General features: G+C 43.0%; 2 protein-coding genes across 2 annotated transcripts in view; both read left to right on the forward strand.

The window, feature by feature from the left end:
- The window catches only part of LOC110571140 (dynactin subunit 6-like), a 39,790-nt gene extending 25,813 nt beyond the window's left edge, over positions 1-13,977 (forward strand). Inside the window, 2 exon segments of the mRNA XM_044911610.1 lie at positions 13,071-13,402; positions 13,863-13,977. Coding sequence (XP_044767545.1) covers positions 13,071-13,402; positions 13,863-13,977 — 447 coding nt within the window.
- Positions 13,978-13,981: 4 nt separating this feature from the next.
- Positions 13,982-14,476, forward strand: NUDT11 (nudix hydrolase 11). The gene has a single exon (XM_021678699.1). The coding sequence runs from the start codon at positions 13,982-13,984 to the stop codon at positions 14,474-14,476; it is 495 nt and encodes a 164-aa protein (XP_021534374.1).
- The last annotated feature ends 4,671 nt before the right edge of the window (positions 14,477-19,147 follow it).

A 19,147-nucleotide genomic window follows, 5' to 3' on the forward strand; every position in this document is an offset into this window, starting at 1 on the left:
AATGGAATATTATGCAGTCATCAAAAGGAATGAGATCTTGCCATTTGCAACGACGTGGATGGAACTGGAGGGTATTATGCCGAGTGAAATAAGTCAAACAGAGAAAGACATGTATCATATGACCTCACTGATATGAGGAATTCTTAATCTCAGGAAACAAACTGAGGGTTGCTGGAGTGGGGGTTGGGGTGGGAGGGATGGGGTGACTGGGTGATAGACACTGGGGAGGGTATGTGCTCTGGTAAGCGCTGTGAATTGTGCATGACTGTTGAATCACAGATCTGCACCTCTGAAACAAATAATGCAATATATGTTAAGAAAAAAAAGAAGAAGAAGATAGCAAGAAGGGAAGAATGAAGGGGGGGAATCGGAGGGGGAGACGAACCATGAGAGATGATGGACTCTGAAAAACAAACTGAGGGTTCTGGAGGGGAGGGGGGTGGGAGGATGGGTTAGCCTGGTGATGGGTATTAAAGAGGGCACGTTCTGCATGGAGCACTGGGTGTTGTGCACAATCAATGAATCATGGAACACTACATCTAGAACTAGTGATGTAATGTATGGTGATTAACATAACAATAAAAAATAAAAATAAATAAATGTTTATCGATGGACTGTGTCAAGAGGCTTGGTGTTATGTGTAAATTTATGTGTCAACTTGACTGAGCCAAAGGATGGCCAGATATTAGGTCAAACATTATTCTGAGTGTGTCTGTGAAGATGTTTACAGACAAGACTAACATTTGCATAGGTAGACCGAGTAAAAAGACTGCCCTCTCTAATGTGGGTGCCCTGTATCCAATCAGTTGAAGGCTACATGGATCAAAAAGACTGACTGCTTGAGGGAACCCCTCTTGCCTGACTGCTTGAGATGGGACATTGTTCTTGTCCTGCCTTTACACTCAAACTGAAAGATCAGAACTTCCTGAGACCTGATCTCAGCAGCTGTTGGACTGCAACTTACACCATCACCTCTCCTGGTTCTCAGGCCTTTCGGTTTGGACTGGAACTACACCAGAGCTCTCCTGGCTCTCCACCTTGCTGGCACAGATCTTGGTCTTCCTAGACCCCATAATCATCTGAGCCAATTCATTATAATAAATCTCTCTCTCTGTCTAAATATATATATATATATATTTATCAAGGTTTCATATATATAAATATATAACTATACGTGTATAAAACAATGTTTTATATATATATATATGTATAAAACAATGAGGACATTTCCTGGCATATATAACTATAAATATATATATATCTCTACATATCTACCCATGCACAAAACAGTATTATATATTTTATATATAAACAATATATATTATATAATATATAGTACATAAACACAAATATTATACTTATTTCTTATATTATATATAAATATACAAATATTACTATATAAAGTAAATACATTTTAATATATTTTATATATAAACAATATATATATAACAAGTTTATCTATTTCTTATATATATATATAAAACAATGGGGACATTTCCTGGTAAGATGTGTGCCATACTTAGTGCGAAGGAGTTGCAAGCTGGAGCTGCCCATTCAGTCCCTGCCCTTTAGATAAAGCAGAACATTCAGTTCCAAGGATAACTTACAGGGCAACAATAGACATGCACAGTCAGGGGAATTGCAGATAAGGGCTCTGAGTTAAATTGAAATAAATTATTATGAAAAAGGGTCTGGGGGAAGCTGGGTAGCTCAGTTGGTTAAGCAGTTGACTCTTGGTTTTGGCCCAGGTCATGATCTCAGGGTCCGGGGATCGAGCCCCACGACAGGCGCCACAATCAGTGGGGAGTCTGCTTTAGGATTCTCTCTCTCCCTCTGGCCCTCCCTTCTCTCTCTCTCTAAAATAAATAAATCTTTAAAAAAGAAAAATGGTCTGATGTCAAAGACATTCTTTGAGTCTTCAGAGTCAGACAGACTGGTTCCAACATTCCGTGATCCTAGCTGACTTCCAGAATTCTAGTTTATTAAGTGTGTGTGTGTGTGTGTGTGTGTGTGTGTGTGTGTGTGTGTGTCTGTAAAACACTACCTTGATGAGCAATCTTGACAAGTCTTTGCAGACCACTGGGGTTAAGATCTGCCTGTATGATTTTCTGTCCTGAGAGCTAAATGTATATATATATATATATATATATACATATATATATATATATATATATATATGTATATATATCGCCTATTGATTCTGTTCATCTGGAAAACTCTGACTAATACACTTGGGAAGGCACAAGCACTTGTTGAAGTACAACCACATGATGACATGATATAACTCAGTAAAGAGGGGGTGTTATGTTCACAGGATTCAAACAATCAGGGCACAAAAGAAGGTTTTCATAAATAATTAAGTGATGGTTATTAAAGGTTGTGGTTGATAGAATTCTAAAACTGATCTCCCAAGATTTCCCACCATAATCTCAGACACCATGAATAAGATGAATTATCTTGTGCATATTTGTGTTCAGTTACATGGCTAAAGGGATTTTATAGGTGTAATGAAGGTTACTAAACAATTGACCTTAAATAGAGAGATTATCCAAAAGAGCCTAATCACAGGAGCTCTTTAGAGGCAGACCGTTTTCTCTGGCCAGCAGCAGAAGGGGAAGCAAGAGACATGTGAAGCACAAGAAGGGTTTGACACACCACTGCTTGCTTGAAGATGGAGAACCACACAAGGAGAAGTACAGGCAGCCTCTAGAATCTGACAGCAGCCCCGACAACATCCTGCACCATGGGTGCTAAATTCCTCCAACCACCTGGATGAGCTGGGAAATAGCTTCCCCTCCAGAGCCTGCTGGTATGATTCCAGCCTAACTGACTCCTTGATTTCAGCCCTTTGAGACCCTAAGCAGAGAACTCACTAGATCCGTGCCACACATCTGACTCACAGCAACTGAAATAATAGATATGGGTTGATTTAAGATGCTAAATTTGTGGCAATTTGTTGTGCAACAATAGAAAACTGATATCAGGTATTTATGCTATTAGCATATTGAATCTGTTGTGGTTAAGGTAACTCTGTATTATCCAACTTACTGGAGAGAAGGGGACATAATTTCTGCCCCAGCCATAACCACATGTAGCTCTAAGGTGCAAATTAAAATAAGCACAGCCAAAGTCACAATGCAGAGAATTCTAATTCTCATGTAGTGAAGATTAATTGCAATATAGAGGCAAGAACGGACAGCTTGAATTGTCACAGTAACCATGAGGACATTTCCCGATAAGATGCGTGCCATACTTAGTGTGAAGGAGTTACAAGCAGGAGCTGCCCATTCAGTCCCTGCCCTTTAGATAAAGCAGAACATTCAGTTCCAAGGATATCTTACAGGGCAACAACAGAAATGCACAGTCAGGGGAATTGCAGATAAGGGCTCTGAGTTAAATTGAAAAAAATTATTATGAAAAAGGGCCTGGGGACACCTGGGTGGCTCAGCTGGTTAAGCAGTTGACTCTTGGTTTTGGCTCAGGTCATGATCTCAAGGTCCTGTGACTGAAAACCTACAACGGGCACCACGATCAGTGGGGAGCCTGCTTTAGGATTCTCTCTCTCCCTCTGCCCCTCCCCTCTCTCTCTCTCTCTCTTTCTAAAATCAATAAATCTTTAAAAAAGAAAAAGGGTCAGGTGTCATAGACATTCTTTGAGGCTTTAGAGTCAGACAGACTGGCTCCAACACTCTATAATCCTAGCTGAATTCCAGAATTCTAGTTTATTAAATGTGTGTGTGTGTGTGTGTGTGTGTGTAAAACACTTCCTTGATGAGCAATCTTGACAAATCTTTACAGACCATTGGGGTTAAGATCTGCCTCTATGATTTTCGGTACTAAGACAGCTGGATCAGCTTGAATGATCCCTCTAATCCCAGAGCCTACTAAAGTGTGTGGTACATACGGATTTTCTGACTTTCATCCCACTGCCTATGTTCAATAGCTTCCAGGACGAGTGTATTGCGGACCTCCTGCCTCCTAATCCGTGTTGGCCTTTCTAATAATCTTTCAGTTTCCGAAATGTCCTCTCGGTGGGAGAAGTTTTGAAATTCCCCTAGGCTTTACAAATACAAAGTGATGAATATACAGAAATCACACCTATAAAGAAATTGAACTGGAGAAATTAATTAATAAATAGAAGACTGGTCATGTGATTACTGTTTTGGTGAAAATTATAAATTTCAGGAACATGGGATCACATCTGGGAGTGCCCAGAGTCTAGAATTTTCAGGTACAGGCATACACGTTCATAGTCCCGAGGACTCAGTTCCCCTGATCTGACTCCTGTTCCTATTGCCTCTGTTCTTCCTCAGTCCAATTCTTTGTCGCCTCTTCCCCTTTCCCCCTCCTGCACTGCAAATGTATCTTGTGGACACTTCTAATTCACAAATTATATTCCGTTTTTGCTTGTTTTCCTGTGAGGCACTTAAGTGCCGGGACCAAGATTTGTTCTTTGCACATCCGGTATGAAGCAGACTACAGGACACACGGGAGGCATTGCTGAAGGTTTGCTGAAGTCATCTATGTCATAAAGAAACACTGACAGCAAGAACACCCACTTCCAATGTGCAGGTGGTACAGATGTTTCCTACATCACTACCATATTTGTGGCTTTTGAGGATCAGGTGCCATATAAGCCCTTCTAGAAGCTAGGAGGTGTTGGAGGAATAGAAATCTGGTCCATTTGTCCATGTGCCTCTACATAGCACATAGCATACTTTTCAGCACACAATATGGCTTACAGCAACAATTCCTAGGACTTAGTCATGTATATGCGTTTCCATATCCACCACCCTGACTACAGTGTTATAAACTTGGTATTTCATGGAAAGGAAAAGCATTATTAGCGAGAGCAAAACTCTAAAAGTAAATAGAGTGATAACAAAACAATGGTAGAGAATATTTTAATTTACGTTGGATGACTTTCAAAAACATAGGTATTTTTTAAAAAGATTTTATTTATTTATTTGAGAGAGAGAAAGAGAGAGAGCGCGAGCACACAGGGGGAGAGAGAGGGAGAAGCAGACCCTGCTGAGCAGGGAACCTGATGTGGGGCTTGATCCCAGGACTCCGGGATCACGACCTGAGCCGAAAGCAGACGCTTAACTGCGTCTGAACCACCCAGGCGCCCCTCATTCTTTTTTTAATGTCAGTATACGCTGGCCAATGCAGGCAATGGATTGTGACAGCAGTCCTAAATCTCAGCTCTGCCACTTTCTAGCCATGGGTCAGGGCCAACGTATCTATCCTTCTGGGCCTGAATGTCCTCATCTGTGAAACTGGAATAATGGTACTTATGTCATAGGAATTTTATGAAAGTCATCAGCAAAATATGCAAAATACCTGAAACATGGTAGGCCCTCAAAGAGCTTTTATGATCTCTTCTGATACAGTAGTTAAAAAACAAACAAAAAACCACGGAGGATTCCTCTATGAGGATTTTGGGAATTACATACATCAGGAAGTTCATCCAGAGCAACAAATCTAGGATACTTCTTTTGAGATGTAGGCTGCTAGAAAAAGCTATTTGATCAAAGTTAAAGTGAAGTTCAGAAACTAAGAGTCTCACTGGTATCCTCTACTAGGAGATTTACCACTGGATTTTGAGAGAACTTCTCAAAAAAACACTAATTTTCAAACTTGCCTTGAAATAGGTAACCCAAAAGAAGATGGAAAACAAGAAAAGGAAAAGCTGCCTTCCTATCAATCTCAAATTCCAGAGAATAATGCCTGGCTCAGAACCTTTGGTCATAGCTACTCTACCATGGTGCTCACTAATGTAATGGTGCATCTTTCCAGAACAGGCTGATGTTATTGGGGGGTACTCGAAGCTTTTACTGTGAAAGAAGGAAGGCAGCCATTTTCCTTTTCCCAAATTGATACCAAACATCGGTTGTATGTGCCTTGTTGTCTTTGTCTAAGGAGCCTGTGAAATGTGTGGAACAGCTTGGTGGCCCTGAGAAACCTGTTTTGCCTCTGGGGGAACTGGTCTCATGGTGCCTGGGCCCGTGGGTGCACAGCGTCATTGACAAGTGAGTGATCTTCCCTCCTGGGGAGGTTTGATGCCTCAGTGGAAGGGAAGGGCATCCTGCCAAAAACAGGATTCTCACACAAGGAAACCAGCTCTGCAACGAAGGACCCTCCTCAGGATCCACAATCATCAAAAGTCATGAAGGACTGGTAAATAACAATTACTCTATTCCTTCACAAGGACTCCAAACAGTCATCTTTCCTCTGCCGCAGCCAGAATCAGTGTTGAATATATCAACATTGGGCCAAAAGAACAGGGCAAAGATCTCTGGGATGAAGAGCTTCTGAAACGGTGGGAGACAGGATGAGACAGTGGAGAGCTGTATCAGTGGAAAATGGAAGGGGAAGCAGACAGGACTGCTGGGGGCAGGTTAAGCGGGGTCAGCCTACACTGCAGACTTTCTGGGGTGTTGTCATCAATGAGCCCTGAGTTTCGACCTCATGTATCTGCCTACCAGCTTTCAGATCCTGGGCAATTTCCATGATGTCCTTGATCTCAATATCCTCCTCCCTTGTGAAATGGGAATGACAGTATTTCCTTGAAGCATTCTTATTAGGACTAAATGAAACATCAATGAAGAGCCTAGTGTAGGGCCCATCATTATGTGCACTATTACGTCACATGAGCCTCAACATTTATTTCAACCCTGTCAGTAAATTGCTTTCATTTTATCTGTGCGATTATATAACTAGGTTTTATTCCCAAAGATACAGCTTTATTTTAATATATATTATGCAAATTATGGTACAAGTCCTGCACAGATCAAGTCATCAGGTGATGAATGGCTATCCGAAACACCACTCTAAATCCTGTTGTGCAGGAAGAACAGTGCCAGCCCTAGGACGGATCCACAAAAGGGAGTCAGACTTCAGCCCTCAAACATCTCCCAGCTGACTAGCAGAGCTCGCATGGCAGCTGATACATACATGGTGCTGACACCGACAGCACCTCCTAGAATAAGCGCAGTCTGGAAACAGAATGTTTTCCCTATCAGTGTCACTTTCAAATGATTAACTAATCGATTCAACAGATATGCAGCAATGCCTTTCCACTTGTATCGGAAATTGATCTGGATGGTGGATTGACAAAGACCAAGGAAACATGGTCCTTGCCCTCAAGGGTGTCACAATGAGGCAAAGGAGACAGACATGTCCATTCCATCAACAGATGTGGTCTGGATGACTACAGTGTGTGCTCAGCTATGTTCTGGGCTGCTTCACATATATCAGTGGGCAAGAGACAAAGATCCCTAAGATCAAGGAGCTTCTATTCAAGCAGGAGTTATGATGGGGGGGGTGGGGAGAGAAATAAGCAATAAGCATAACAAAGAAGTAAATAACATAGTCTGGCAGGTGATAATTCAGGCCAAGGTAAAGGGGATCAGGAATATGGGGTGGGCTGGAAAAGGGGAGTGCACTTAGCAATATATAATAGGGGGTGGCGGGGGCTTGTAGACCTTCCTGAGGATTTAGCATTTGACTCTGACACATGAACAGAAGAGCACTAGAAATGGTTTAGGTGCTGAATGAGAAGTATGTACGGGGACAATGTCAGTGAAAAGGAGAGACACAGCAGTCAGGGAACTAGAGGGAGTGACCAAAGAAGCAGAAGAAATCAAGGAGTGCTGCTTCTTGGAGAGAATGGAAGCACTCACCTGGACTTGAGATCCACTGAGCTTTGTGTTCACTCCCTGGGTTGCACAGCTGTGCCATGACTCACAAAATCACAAAAGTAAAAGGCCTGTAGTCACCCTGTGATTCACTCATTACTCAAAGGGAAAAACTGGAGACGTACTCTTTGCTCCGATCACTTTGTATTGGGGAAGATTTTACTGAATTATCTAGTATAGGTGCCCTACGGAGCCAGTTCTATGATGGAGGGAAAAACAGAGTATCTAAGATACACCAAGAAGCAACGAACTGGGGGGACATGTGCAGAGTGATTTGAAAGACACAACCCACCCCACTTCCGCAAGTGAAAAGATATACGGAGATGCCTCTGTTCACCCATCTTTCATTTTATATCACTACTAAACCATTAACGGGTACAATAATCGCTGGCCGTTGATCCATGGAGCTTCCGTCATACTCTTACACTCAAACAATATATTTTGAATCCTTCCTGGACACCAAGTTCCAGGCACTGGGCTGACTCAGGGAGAATAAGCATGTTTCAGGCTGGCACCCAGCCTTTGACTGACTTACTTGCTTACAAACATGCTGGCCAATCATTACAGAGCTCCTTGATTCGAGCGACGACAGAACTAGTGTCAAGGGATCCTGGAAAAGAAAAAATGAGGGGGGTAACGGAGTCCTAGTGTACGGGGAGCGTGAGCACCCATGGTCAGGAAAGCCTTTTCAGGCGAGGGGAGGTTAATGAGGTGGGTACTTTTAGAATCCCCATGTTACAGAGGAGAAATAATACAGTCAGAGATATTCCCTTGCTTCAGGCTGCAGAACTACTCGAGAGAGCCAGATTGAAATCCTAGGTCATGTGGTTTGCAAAACACCGTATTTTCTCTCATTGACTACTACTAAAATCACTTCACCTGACTGTTTCCCTTTACTAGATCCTGAAATCCTCTCAGGTATGTCGCGGTCACTCTCCCGAAAGCTGGTTCCAGCTGTGAGTGCTAAAAGGCTCTGGGAAGTTCTGTAACATTCTCTATCCCAGGTAACAGCTGTCTGGAGAGCTCCTCTCTCTTAGAATTGTAATCCACCATCTCACCCAAGTCAGGTGCTCGACGTCCCACGAAGATGCTTCTAATGTCACTGCGCTGTCACTTTCCAATCTGCCTGTTCCTGCCTACTCTAGAAAAAAGGCAGAAACATGTATCAGACTTGCTGGTCTCACAGAAGTTCCCCTCAGCATTAGAACATTCCACAGAAGCTATGTTCTCCTGGGTGCCTGGGTCTTCCCGGTAGTAAAAAAGAAAATGAGAAAGGAAGACGTCTGTACCACAGGAATGGCATGTACCGTGCATGTCAGCAACTCTCAACATACACGACATGTCTCAGAGAGAAAGGAAGAGGATTACCTTTGGAGTCCCACAGACCAAGGTGTGAACCTCAGCTCCCTCACTTACTGTCTTATGTAAGCACATCTCAGCCTGTTTCTTAATCTGTTGAAGGGGATTCTGATACTCATTGTTCAGGTTTGTTGGTAGGTAAATATTAAGTGCGTAAAACCAATCAGACCATCAATAGCTCAAAATCAATGCCTAGAGTGATGACAAAACAGAATAACTTCTCTACTGCATCACTTAATTCCATTTTATGTGTGCAGAAGATCCTGAACTTCGCGTTCTCAAGTAACATGCCCAGGTGACACACTTGACTGATGGCCGTGAGCTAGGCACTCAGGTGTTCTTTTCACTAGATTGTGAGGAGAAGAACATCCAGACGGAAAATACCTTTCTTTGAACCCAGTGACTCTTAGCAAATGAACACCTTACGTAACAAGTCAACTCTGAACATCATTCAAAAAAAATTGACACAACAAACCATAGCTCTTGATAAAAATGACCCTTTTGACAAGACACGGCGATGTTGGGAGAGCACAGGCTGTAGAGACATGAAGACCTGAAATCACATACAAACTCCACTCTAAGTCTTCTCTTCGATGAACTGCAAATAGTAACCTCCTCGTTAAGACTTAATGGGCTGTTAAATAGGATGCAGGGATCAACACAGGCCTTGGCACACAGACTCTACCGGCCAAATACCTCATGACTTAACCTCATCCCTGCCCTTAAGACTCCAGGGAAAGTTCACAGTCAACCTTTGCAAGCAGAGGTTACATTTCTGCTATGAACAGTTATTTTCTCGCTCTCCCATTTTTGGTTGGATTTTGATGGGTGGCAGTTACCGGTTGTGCCAGCCAGTTTTTGATGCACAACAAACCATCCAAAATGTAGTGACTCTAAGCAACCAATTCTTTTGCTCACAATTCTGCAGGACAATAATTTCAGCTGGGCTTAGCTGAGAGGTCCTTTTGCTGTTCTCAGAAGGCTTGCTTATGCATCTGTAGTCAGTGCCCCTGGCTCTGCTCTGGGGGCGGGATGGTCCACGACGGTCTCACCCACATTTCTGGCAACTGGTTCACTGTCAGCTGTGGTGGAGGGGATGCATGGGCCCTGGGTCTCTCATCATCCACCTAACCCACGCTTCTTCACATGGTTGTTCTCTTGTGTCAAGAGCAGCAAGAGAGGGCAAACCCTGGTGTGCAAGCACTTTTCAATTCTCTGCTTGCTTCACACTTGCTAGTGTTCCAGTGAACAAAGCAATTCCATCGCCAAGAGCAATGTGGGAGGAGATACAGGCAGGCACAGTGCAAAATACAGTTGTTACTGTAACAGTCTACTGTTACAGTAGTTTGTGAAATGACCCCGTTCTTCATTAGAGAAATACTTAACTAAGGGTGAACCAGACAGGAGAATGAATGCTAGTCTCTCAAAAATGACTTTTACTCTTCCGTAGAAAAAGTCATAGCTATCTTGCCCTGTTATCAGTCTACTAGGTGAATAATAAAATTATTTTATGAAATTCTGCCAAAAAAGACCAGTTTGAAATTTCCCTGGCATTGTACCATACCTGTAAATTGTGGATCCCCTCATCCAGAAATGTGCCATGACTCTGCCAGCAGGAATCCAGCCCGCACCTCTTTCCGTATCATAATGTTGCCATTCCTCTCCCTTCCAAAGAATATGCCCCCAGCAGAGACCTACTGCATAGGCATCATCTGATGGGGAAGTGATGGCCTAGACTAGGAAGCGGCCCCTCTGGTAAGACGAGGACAAACTCCGTGCTAACTGTAGACTTGTGATGTGGCTGGGGCCTGGTTGGGCCACTCCTCCCCACAGTCACCAGCCCCACTTCCCAGCTTTGCTAGAGTTCCTCTTGATTCATCCAAGCCATCTTTCCAAGCTGAGTCCGAGCTCTGTCATTTTCGACTCCGATGTCCTAACTATATTGTTCAGGATCCCTTGGTATCTTATTTACTGTGTGGTGGTTGATATTGCTACTGTGAAGGCCATCATTCCCCCATTATATTTTCTATGTGATTACTGCTGGCATTGCTGCTTTAAATATTAATACTTCCTTCTACCATTGAAGGGAATTCATTTTTACTCATTTCTTAGGCTTTTCCCAAGAAGATATTCATATCATTTGGAAATAATGAAAATTTTGTCTTCTTTACTAAAACAATGCTTTTTTTTCTCTTTACAATCTCCTTACACTGGAAAGACCATCTGAAGCAAAAGTTAGTAATACTGGTGATAATAGGTACATTTGCCTAGATCCTGATTGTAATGGAATTTTTTCTAGTCGTTTAACATCATTTGTGTATTTGTATATTAGACACACTGAGGAATACAGCCTGCAAATATCTACATTCCTACTTTGTTTTTAATTGCAGGCTGTCACATTCCATCAACTGTTCTTTGATCATCCATGTACCATTAAAATATGGTCAACACTAGTAGTATCTCTAGTGGTTGAAGTCATTCTCTTTATGTCTCCACTTTATCATTTTCTTCTTACGCAGCCCACACATTTTTGTCCTATTATCCTCTAGATATTGCACGTGTCTGTTGCCACTGGGAACAGGATCGTTTTTATGAGCTATTCTGGGTAGACATGGAGGAGAGTGGACCCTGGGAAGCTGATCTCACTTGTTATTTAAGAATTGGGCTGTTGGGGCGCCTGGGTGCCTCTAGTCGGTTAAGTGTCCGACTCTTGATTTGGGCTCAGGTCATGATCTCAGGGTCTCATGGGGCTCTGCACTGGGCGTGGAACCTGCTTAAGATTCTCTCTCTCCCCCTCCCTCTGCCCCTCCCCTTCCCGCTCACATGCTCTCCTTCTCCCTCCCTCCCTCTCTCTCTCTAAAAAAAAAAAAAAAAAAAAAGTCCTTTGCACTTACATTTCAGATTCCACTTCCCTTTGATGAGGGATTATTTCACTGGAAAAGGGGTTTTCATGATCCTGGTTGCTTGATGCCAGCAGAGGGCCTGTGGGGAAGAGAGAGACAAAGATGCCTAGGCTGCAGTATGGCAAAAGTTAGGGGACATCAGAGGTCTTCTCTATAAGGCTACTGTTAGAGCAGGGAAACAGTAAGAAAAAATGAAAAGGTGAGGGAAGGATTTGCTTGTTAACTTTTTGGCTGTGATGGGCCACGTCCTGGCCAAGAGGACAGCATGACCAAACAGAGAGGTGGTGAGAGAGCACCAAGTGGCCTTGCTGGAGTCCCACACCAGGAGCCTCATTAAGCATCAGACTGAGAAACATGAAGGGATTTCTATAGGCATGTCTTCCAAAACCCGAAGCAGTACCTATCAATGAGAAAGAGAGAGAAGGGTGGAAGTGTGTGGAGGGTGAAGATTGTTGGGACTTCATAAAAGGCAACCTGGGTAGGTCCTGCAGCTGTTGGGTGAATAGGACTCCAAGTGCCAAGGGCTGAAAGAAGTAGGCGAGAAGTTTACTCTAGGAAACTGAGGAACAGAGGTTAGGTAAGAGGTCAATAGGAGTTCAAGAAAAGTGTTAAGTTATGGGCTGTGCCAACATGCCCAGCAAGGCCAAGAACCTGCCACCCCGAATCAAGGAAACCTCATTTAAAATGGAGTTGGGTGGCTAGCTGGGGGACCTCTCATGCCCTTCCACTGCAGTTAACTGCAGACCCCAACAAGGACAAAGGGTGCCTGGCATTCCCCCCAGGAAGCAGCTTACTTTCCTACTCCAGCAGGAGGAAGGAAGAATTTCTCCTCGCCCAGCAACAAGCTCAGCCAACAGGAAAATACCACAACGGGGCCCATGAGAAAAACGTCAGCACCTCGAACTGTCGCCCTCCTCCAATGGACATTTCCTTCACAGCAATCTCTCCCAACTGCCTCCTTTTCCCTAGAGAAGAAGGTTCCTCTGGTCTGATCTCCAGACTGGCCTATGGGGTGCCATACTTTGCCTGCCCCAAACTGCAATTCCTCTGCTACACCCAAATCAACCCATTTTGCTGATAAACTATAACCGGCTGTTTCACCTTTTAGGTGGACAAACCTGTTCAAGAACTAAAAGGGTATGATATGACTCAGCAAAGATTAGGTACCATTTTGCCAAGAATACTGAGGATCATTTCGACAACCCCGGGCCCTCCTAAACATAAGGCGGTAGCATTCATTATGGGCAATGATGATGCCCTCAACCTTACCGCCTGTAAAATAAGGGTATGTGTTTCATACAACCTGCCGGGGAGGATGAGGAGAAAGGTCTGGCCACGCCACAGCCAAGTGCAACTCAAGGGCCCACGTGGACGCGATCTTGGCCGCGGTCACAACGCGGGAACTGACCTCCGCGTGGAAAGACATTTCCAGCCTGGGAGGTGCGGGGCGCCTGCGCAGTGGGCCCAAGGCGCCGCGCGCTGCGGGAGCCGCGAGACCCCCGCCCCCGCCCCTCGCCCTGCAACGTGAACGCGCACGTGAATCGGGAGGCGGACGCGGACGCGCACGCGAATGCGCCTCACCTCGCTCAACCCCCGGCCGGCGGCTGAGGGAGGGAGGCGCGCGCGGGAGCCGCGGGTGGGCGGTGTGCGGAGTGGCGGACCCGCTGGCGGCGGCGGCGGCGCGGGGGCGGAGCGGAGGCAGTGGGGCGGGCGCGGGGGCGGCGGCGCCTCGTCCACTCAGGCGGCTGCGTTCGGGACCCTCCAGCCCGCACGAGGGACGAACTGACTGACGTACCTCGCCCGCCCCCGCCTCATCTTCCCCTGGGCTTCCTGGGCTCCCGGGGCTCACTCCTGGAGCGCCTTCTCTCCCTGCACCTCTCCTCGGCCCTTTCTCTCCCAGGCACCTCAGGCGGCGGCGGCGGCGGCGGCGGCGGCGGCGGCGGCGGCGGCAACCGCGACCCCAGCAGCAGCAGCAGCAGCAGCAGCAGCGAGCGGCGGGAGCTGGCGGCCTCTGAGACGATGAAGTGCAAGCCGAACCAGACGCGCACCTACGACCCGGAGGGGTTCAAGAAGCGGGCGGCGTGCCTTTGCTTCCGGAGCGAGCGCGAGGACGAGGTGCTGTTAGTGAGTAGCAGTCGGTACCCGGACCGCTGGATCGTGCCGGGCGGGGGCGTGGAGCCCGAGGAGGAGCCGGGCGGTGCGGCAGTCCGAGAGGTGTACGAAGAGGCGGGAGTCAAGGGGAAGTTAGGCCGGCTCCTGGGCATTTTCGAACAGAACCAAGACCGCAAGCACAGAACCTACGTGTACGTACTGACTGTCACTGAGATTCTGGAGGATTGGGAAGATTCGGTTAGCATTGGGAGGAAGCGAGAGTGGTTCAAAATCGAAGATGCGATCAAGGTTCTCCAGTGCCACAAGCCCGTGCATGCCGAATATCTGGAAAAACTAAAGCTGGGCGGTTCCCCAACCAATGGAAACTCCGTGGCCCCGTCCGTGCCACAGAGCGATCCCTAGTATGTACCGCTCCTGCACAGACTTCTGCTTTCCGCCTACCTTAGAATAAATAGTGCCCGGAGCACCTCTCACTCCTTGTGCGGTCTCACGGGGAGGAGGGGGGCTTCTTTTGTTTCCTTGGCAGACCTCTGAATCACGCTTGCAAACTGTCTCAGTTGCCAGGCACTGTTTTCAGACAATTTGCACGTTTTTCAGATGCTTTGAAAATCGCTGCTTGGTAGCACTGTAACAGATTTCGGTAATCCTAAACCACATGGGTTTTTGGGTTTTTTTTAAGGTGCCTTAAGTGCTTGCCCAGCCTTTAGCGTGTGTGAACGTACACGTTGTGGTTTGTTTTATTACATTGCACACACGTGTGTGTGTGTGTGTGCACGTGTGCGTTTTTGGTACCAATCTTGTGGTTTGTTTTGTAGTTGAACACCTTTAAAATCTGAACATCTTGGTTGTTGTGTGGCTTCTTTAATTTTTTTTCTTAACTTTCTTTCTCTTTCACTGCATTAGCCCTTGCTAGCAAGTCCTTCTGTGATGGGAATTGGTTTAAAGATAGTTATATATATTTATTTTTAAAAGTATTTAAGAAATTTTACATCTTGTGGTCTTTCTGCACTGGGCAATAATTTTGTGTTCAGTAATGTGATCTAGTTTGCCCTTTTCAGAAGTTTCTTTACTCGTATGTACATTTTTGGATTTTCAAAAGAATTTTCACTAGTGGTATTTTGTTGCTGCTTATTTGAAATGGCCATTTCCCATATAGCCCGAAGGTAATTTAACAAAATATTACTTTATACAGTGAATATCTTCTTGGGAAAGTATTGTTAGCCAAACACATCCCGATATATACGTACTATCATGAAAACTGTATTCATAGAGTGCGATTTAGCATGTTCAACTTCCAACTCCATTGCCCCTTTCTTAATAGCCTAGAACAACCATGGTTCTCTCAATATAAACTGGTTTTTGAAGGAACGTTATTTCATATATTTGAATGTAGTGACATTCCAGTTAACCTTCCTGACTACCAGTAATCATAGGAATAGAATTTACATGGTGATAATACCCCAATCCAGTGAGGTACCTTTCTTGATATTGAGCTTTTACAGACTTCTTAAACGGTCAGAACACCTGAACAGTCTCTCTTAAAGATTTAGGATAATCGTTTTGTGTCACAGGACAAACTTTTTTTTTAATTAAGAAAAGTTTGCATTTGCATCAATACTTGTTTGAAATAAGGAATCTTATCTAAAATGCATAGGTCTCTCTTCTCAAACTACCTTTATTCCCCAAGCCATGTCAGCAGTTAGGGAGAAGCAAAACCTCCTTTGTGAAGAGGGTATTGGGGTGGAAAGTTAATGCCATATGTAACACTTAAACATTTTTTTTTAAAGATTTTATTTATTTATTCATGAGAGACAGAGAGAGAGAGGCAGAAGGAGAAGCAGGCTCCCAAGGAGCAGGAAGCCCGATGCGGGACTCGTTCCCAGGACCCTGAGATCATGACCTGAGCCGAAGGCAGACGCTTAACCATCTGAGCCACCCAGGCGCCCTGTAACACTTAAACATTTTTAAAACATTCCAATAGTAATTAATGAGTATAAAGTAGAAAATAATGGTTATTTAAAACATTTGTTAGTCAAAATAACCTATTTTTAAACACAATTACTGCTAAAAATTTAAGTTACCCTTTCTTAGAAGTTATTATTTTACTGTTTTTTAACATACAGAGCAATGCATAAATCTTAACTGTACAGCTTAATCAATTTTTACATAGTGAATATATGTATGTAACCAGAATCCAGATCAGGAAATTAACAATACCTGTAACTCAAAAGCTATTGCATTTCTCCTCCTAATCAGTACTCTGCCTTTTTGTCTTTTAGGACTATAGAATAGTTCTGTTTTTGAACTTTATAGGTTGACTTTTAGAATGTATACTTTTTTGTGCTGCCCCCTTGTGCTCTTTGTTTATTTTACTCTTCAAAATACTCAAATATTTTTCTCCATTTGGTTTGCATTGTAATTCTACAAATTATTAATACATTTATACGATTGCTGTTAAAAAGTGGGTTCTGTTGCACTTTCTAAAGAAATTTGGTGCCACTATTTTGGAAACAAACTTTGTTACAAATTTAAGCATAGATAAAGTACAGGTTTCAATTCACGAAACATTTTCTGTAGTAATGCTATCAAAGCAAACTAAAAAATGAGTGGGTTTTTAAAACCAGTGACAGTTTCATCATCTGAATTATATAGTTTGATCAAATATGTTTATTTAATATTTTTCTATTTTTCTCTTAAAAAGTGATATGTATTGAATATCTATTTGAGCACATTTAATTCCAAACAGTCTCACATCGACCCAAAGATACCTTTCCCCAATAACCCAATTATTCAGGAAGATTCTTAAATTCTATCTTAACAGAGCAGATATATTGGATTTTTATGTTAAGGGTATTTTTGTCGATAAAAATCCCTTCCACATGAAATGCTGCCACAAATATTTTGGAGACTTAACTTGTACTTGTTATTCTTGGAGGTGATACTGCATCATTTTACTTGGTTCTTAAGTATCTAACAAAGGCTTAGATGCACAGTATTCATATTAACCTATTATTAAGAATTATTAGCCTATAAATATGTTGTGGGCTTTTTTCCCCTTCTTTTTTTTGACAGAAACATTTAGAATAAGTCATATTTTTCAGGACTATCAGGTTCATTTAAGTAGTTTTTGTGAAATATTCTCTGGAGCCTAGCCTTGTCAGAATAGTTAAAAGTTCCAAGGAGATTCTTTTTTTTCTCTTTAAGACCAAGAGTTTCAGGCCAAAACAGGTAACCAGAGACAGTATATAGAAAATTTCTATCACCTCAGCACTCCAAAGATTGATGCACAGTTGGGATTTTTTTCCTTCTAAGATTGTTAAAAAGTCACTTGTACGTTATTTGTTTGGTTTTTCAGCTCTTCCTTTGATAAAAAAGGGAAAGGACTATTGGATAGTCTTTAATTAACCTTAATTAAGGTTTGCAGACATGCATCAGAAATTTATTTTCTGCATGTTTTATAAACAGCTTACATTTTCAGCTGGTCAGTAGTTTATTCTTGTTAAAGTATAAAGAAAAAAACATTAGGGGTTAATATAGATACATAGGGAAACTCTAAATAATTGATGCTGTGTCTATAAAGTATATTTTTTTTCAAGAAAGATGTGTATGTATACACACACACACACACACACACACACACACGGTATATTTGGCTGAGCAAGGGCTTTTACTTCCAGGCATCCCATGTGGGAGAGCCACCAGGCACTACCAGGGTTTTATCAGTATTTTCTTGGTAGTTGTCTCCTGATAAAATGTTATACTGTATTTAGCAGATTTTAAATGTTCATGGGCAAACACTATGAGAACTGGAAAAGTCACTATGATAAGAGAAGTAAAACATGACATTTTTATGAGACAGAGTTTGGTGTGAAAGAAACTTTAGTTGGGGTTTTGAAGTCAGACAGACTTAGGGTTGAAAACCAGCTCCAGTTCTTGCTCACACTAACTTCAGCCAAGTTATCTAACTATCCGATGCTCAGGGTTTTTTTTAAATATAAAATTTGAGATAATAAAAATAGATACTTTATAAACTCCAATGAGAAGTCTTTCCTGACCACTGGGTTAAGATATTTTCTTCTGTGTGTGTCACAGTTCTCACAATTTACTTATCTGTATGGTTGTGCGGCTAGACCACAGACTCTTTGATGGGTGGGGACTAGCCTGAATTATTTCCGTAAGCCTAGAGTCCAGAACATGGTGTTTAGAATTTTTTATGTCTTACATGACCAATCTTTTTTTGCAAAACTTGTAGTATCACTGCTTTCCTGACTTTTTTGTTTCATAATATAACCTGTAACTCCCTCAGCTTCTGATCCACTCTTAAATTGCATCTGCATTAGATAATTCCATGAAGACTTTCCAAATGCAAAGTGAATGATGCAGATAGGCCTTTTGTAAATTTGTCAATTGGAGGAATTGTTAAATTAGTATATAAGCCTGCTAATTATGTGTTGGTTTGATTTTCTAGATGAACAGCAAAGATTTTCAGGATTGCTTTGAAAGAATCTTTGATGTGAACCATTGATCAGTGGAATTTTCAAGTGGAGGTGAGCGTTTCCATGTTTCCAACGAGACAGCTCATCTGATTTTCCTCCGACATCTTGGGACACTCCTTACCTGTCTATTCCACTGACTCCTCTTGCCCTGGTTGTTATACTGTTGTACATGAACAGACTCTTACTTTAACACCTATAGCCTTGTTGTGCTTTTTTGATGTGTCTGCCTTCTCCATTAGACTGTGATATCCTTGAGAGCAAGGACCACCTTTCCTTACTCTTTGCATATTCTGTATTTGAAACACCACTTGAAATATGATTGACATCACTGAAGGTTCTTTGATTCAATTCATATTTTGTAATCACCATGTGGCAAAACATTCCCCTTTTAATCTGGTGCTAGTAGAATATATGCTGTCTAGGCACCATGTATGTGGTTTTTCTGTATCAGGTGTTTCAGAAACTTTTCAAGGCAGTTGTAAGATGTTCAAGGACGAGAATTATTACTCATATTTCTGTGTCATACCACACAGTGGCTAGCACCATTTTGAGATGATCCCATCACATAGGGCAATAT

Source organism: Neomonachus schauinslandi, chromosome X (assembly GCF_002201575.2).
Source record: "Neomonachus schauinslandi chromosome X, ASM220157v2, whole genome shotgun sequence".
Taxonomy (NCBI): Eukaryota; Metazoa; Chordata; class Mammalia; order Carnivora; family Phocidae; genus Neomonachus; species Neomonachus schauinslandi.

Excerpts from the sequence above, each read along its gene's own strand:
- NUDT11 (XM_021678699.1), top strand. The coding sequence starts at position 13,982 with ATGAAGTGCAAGCCGAACCAGACGCGCACCTACGACCCGGAGGGGTTC.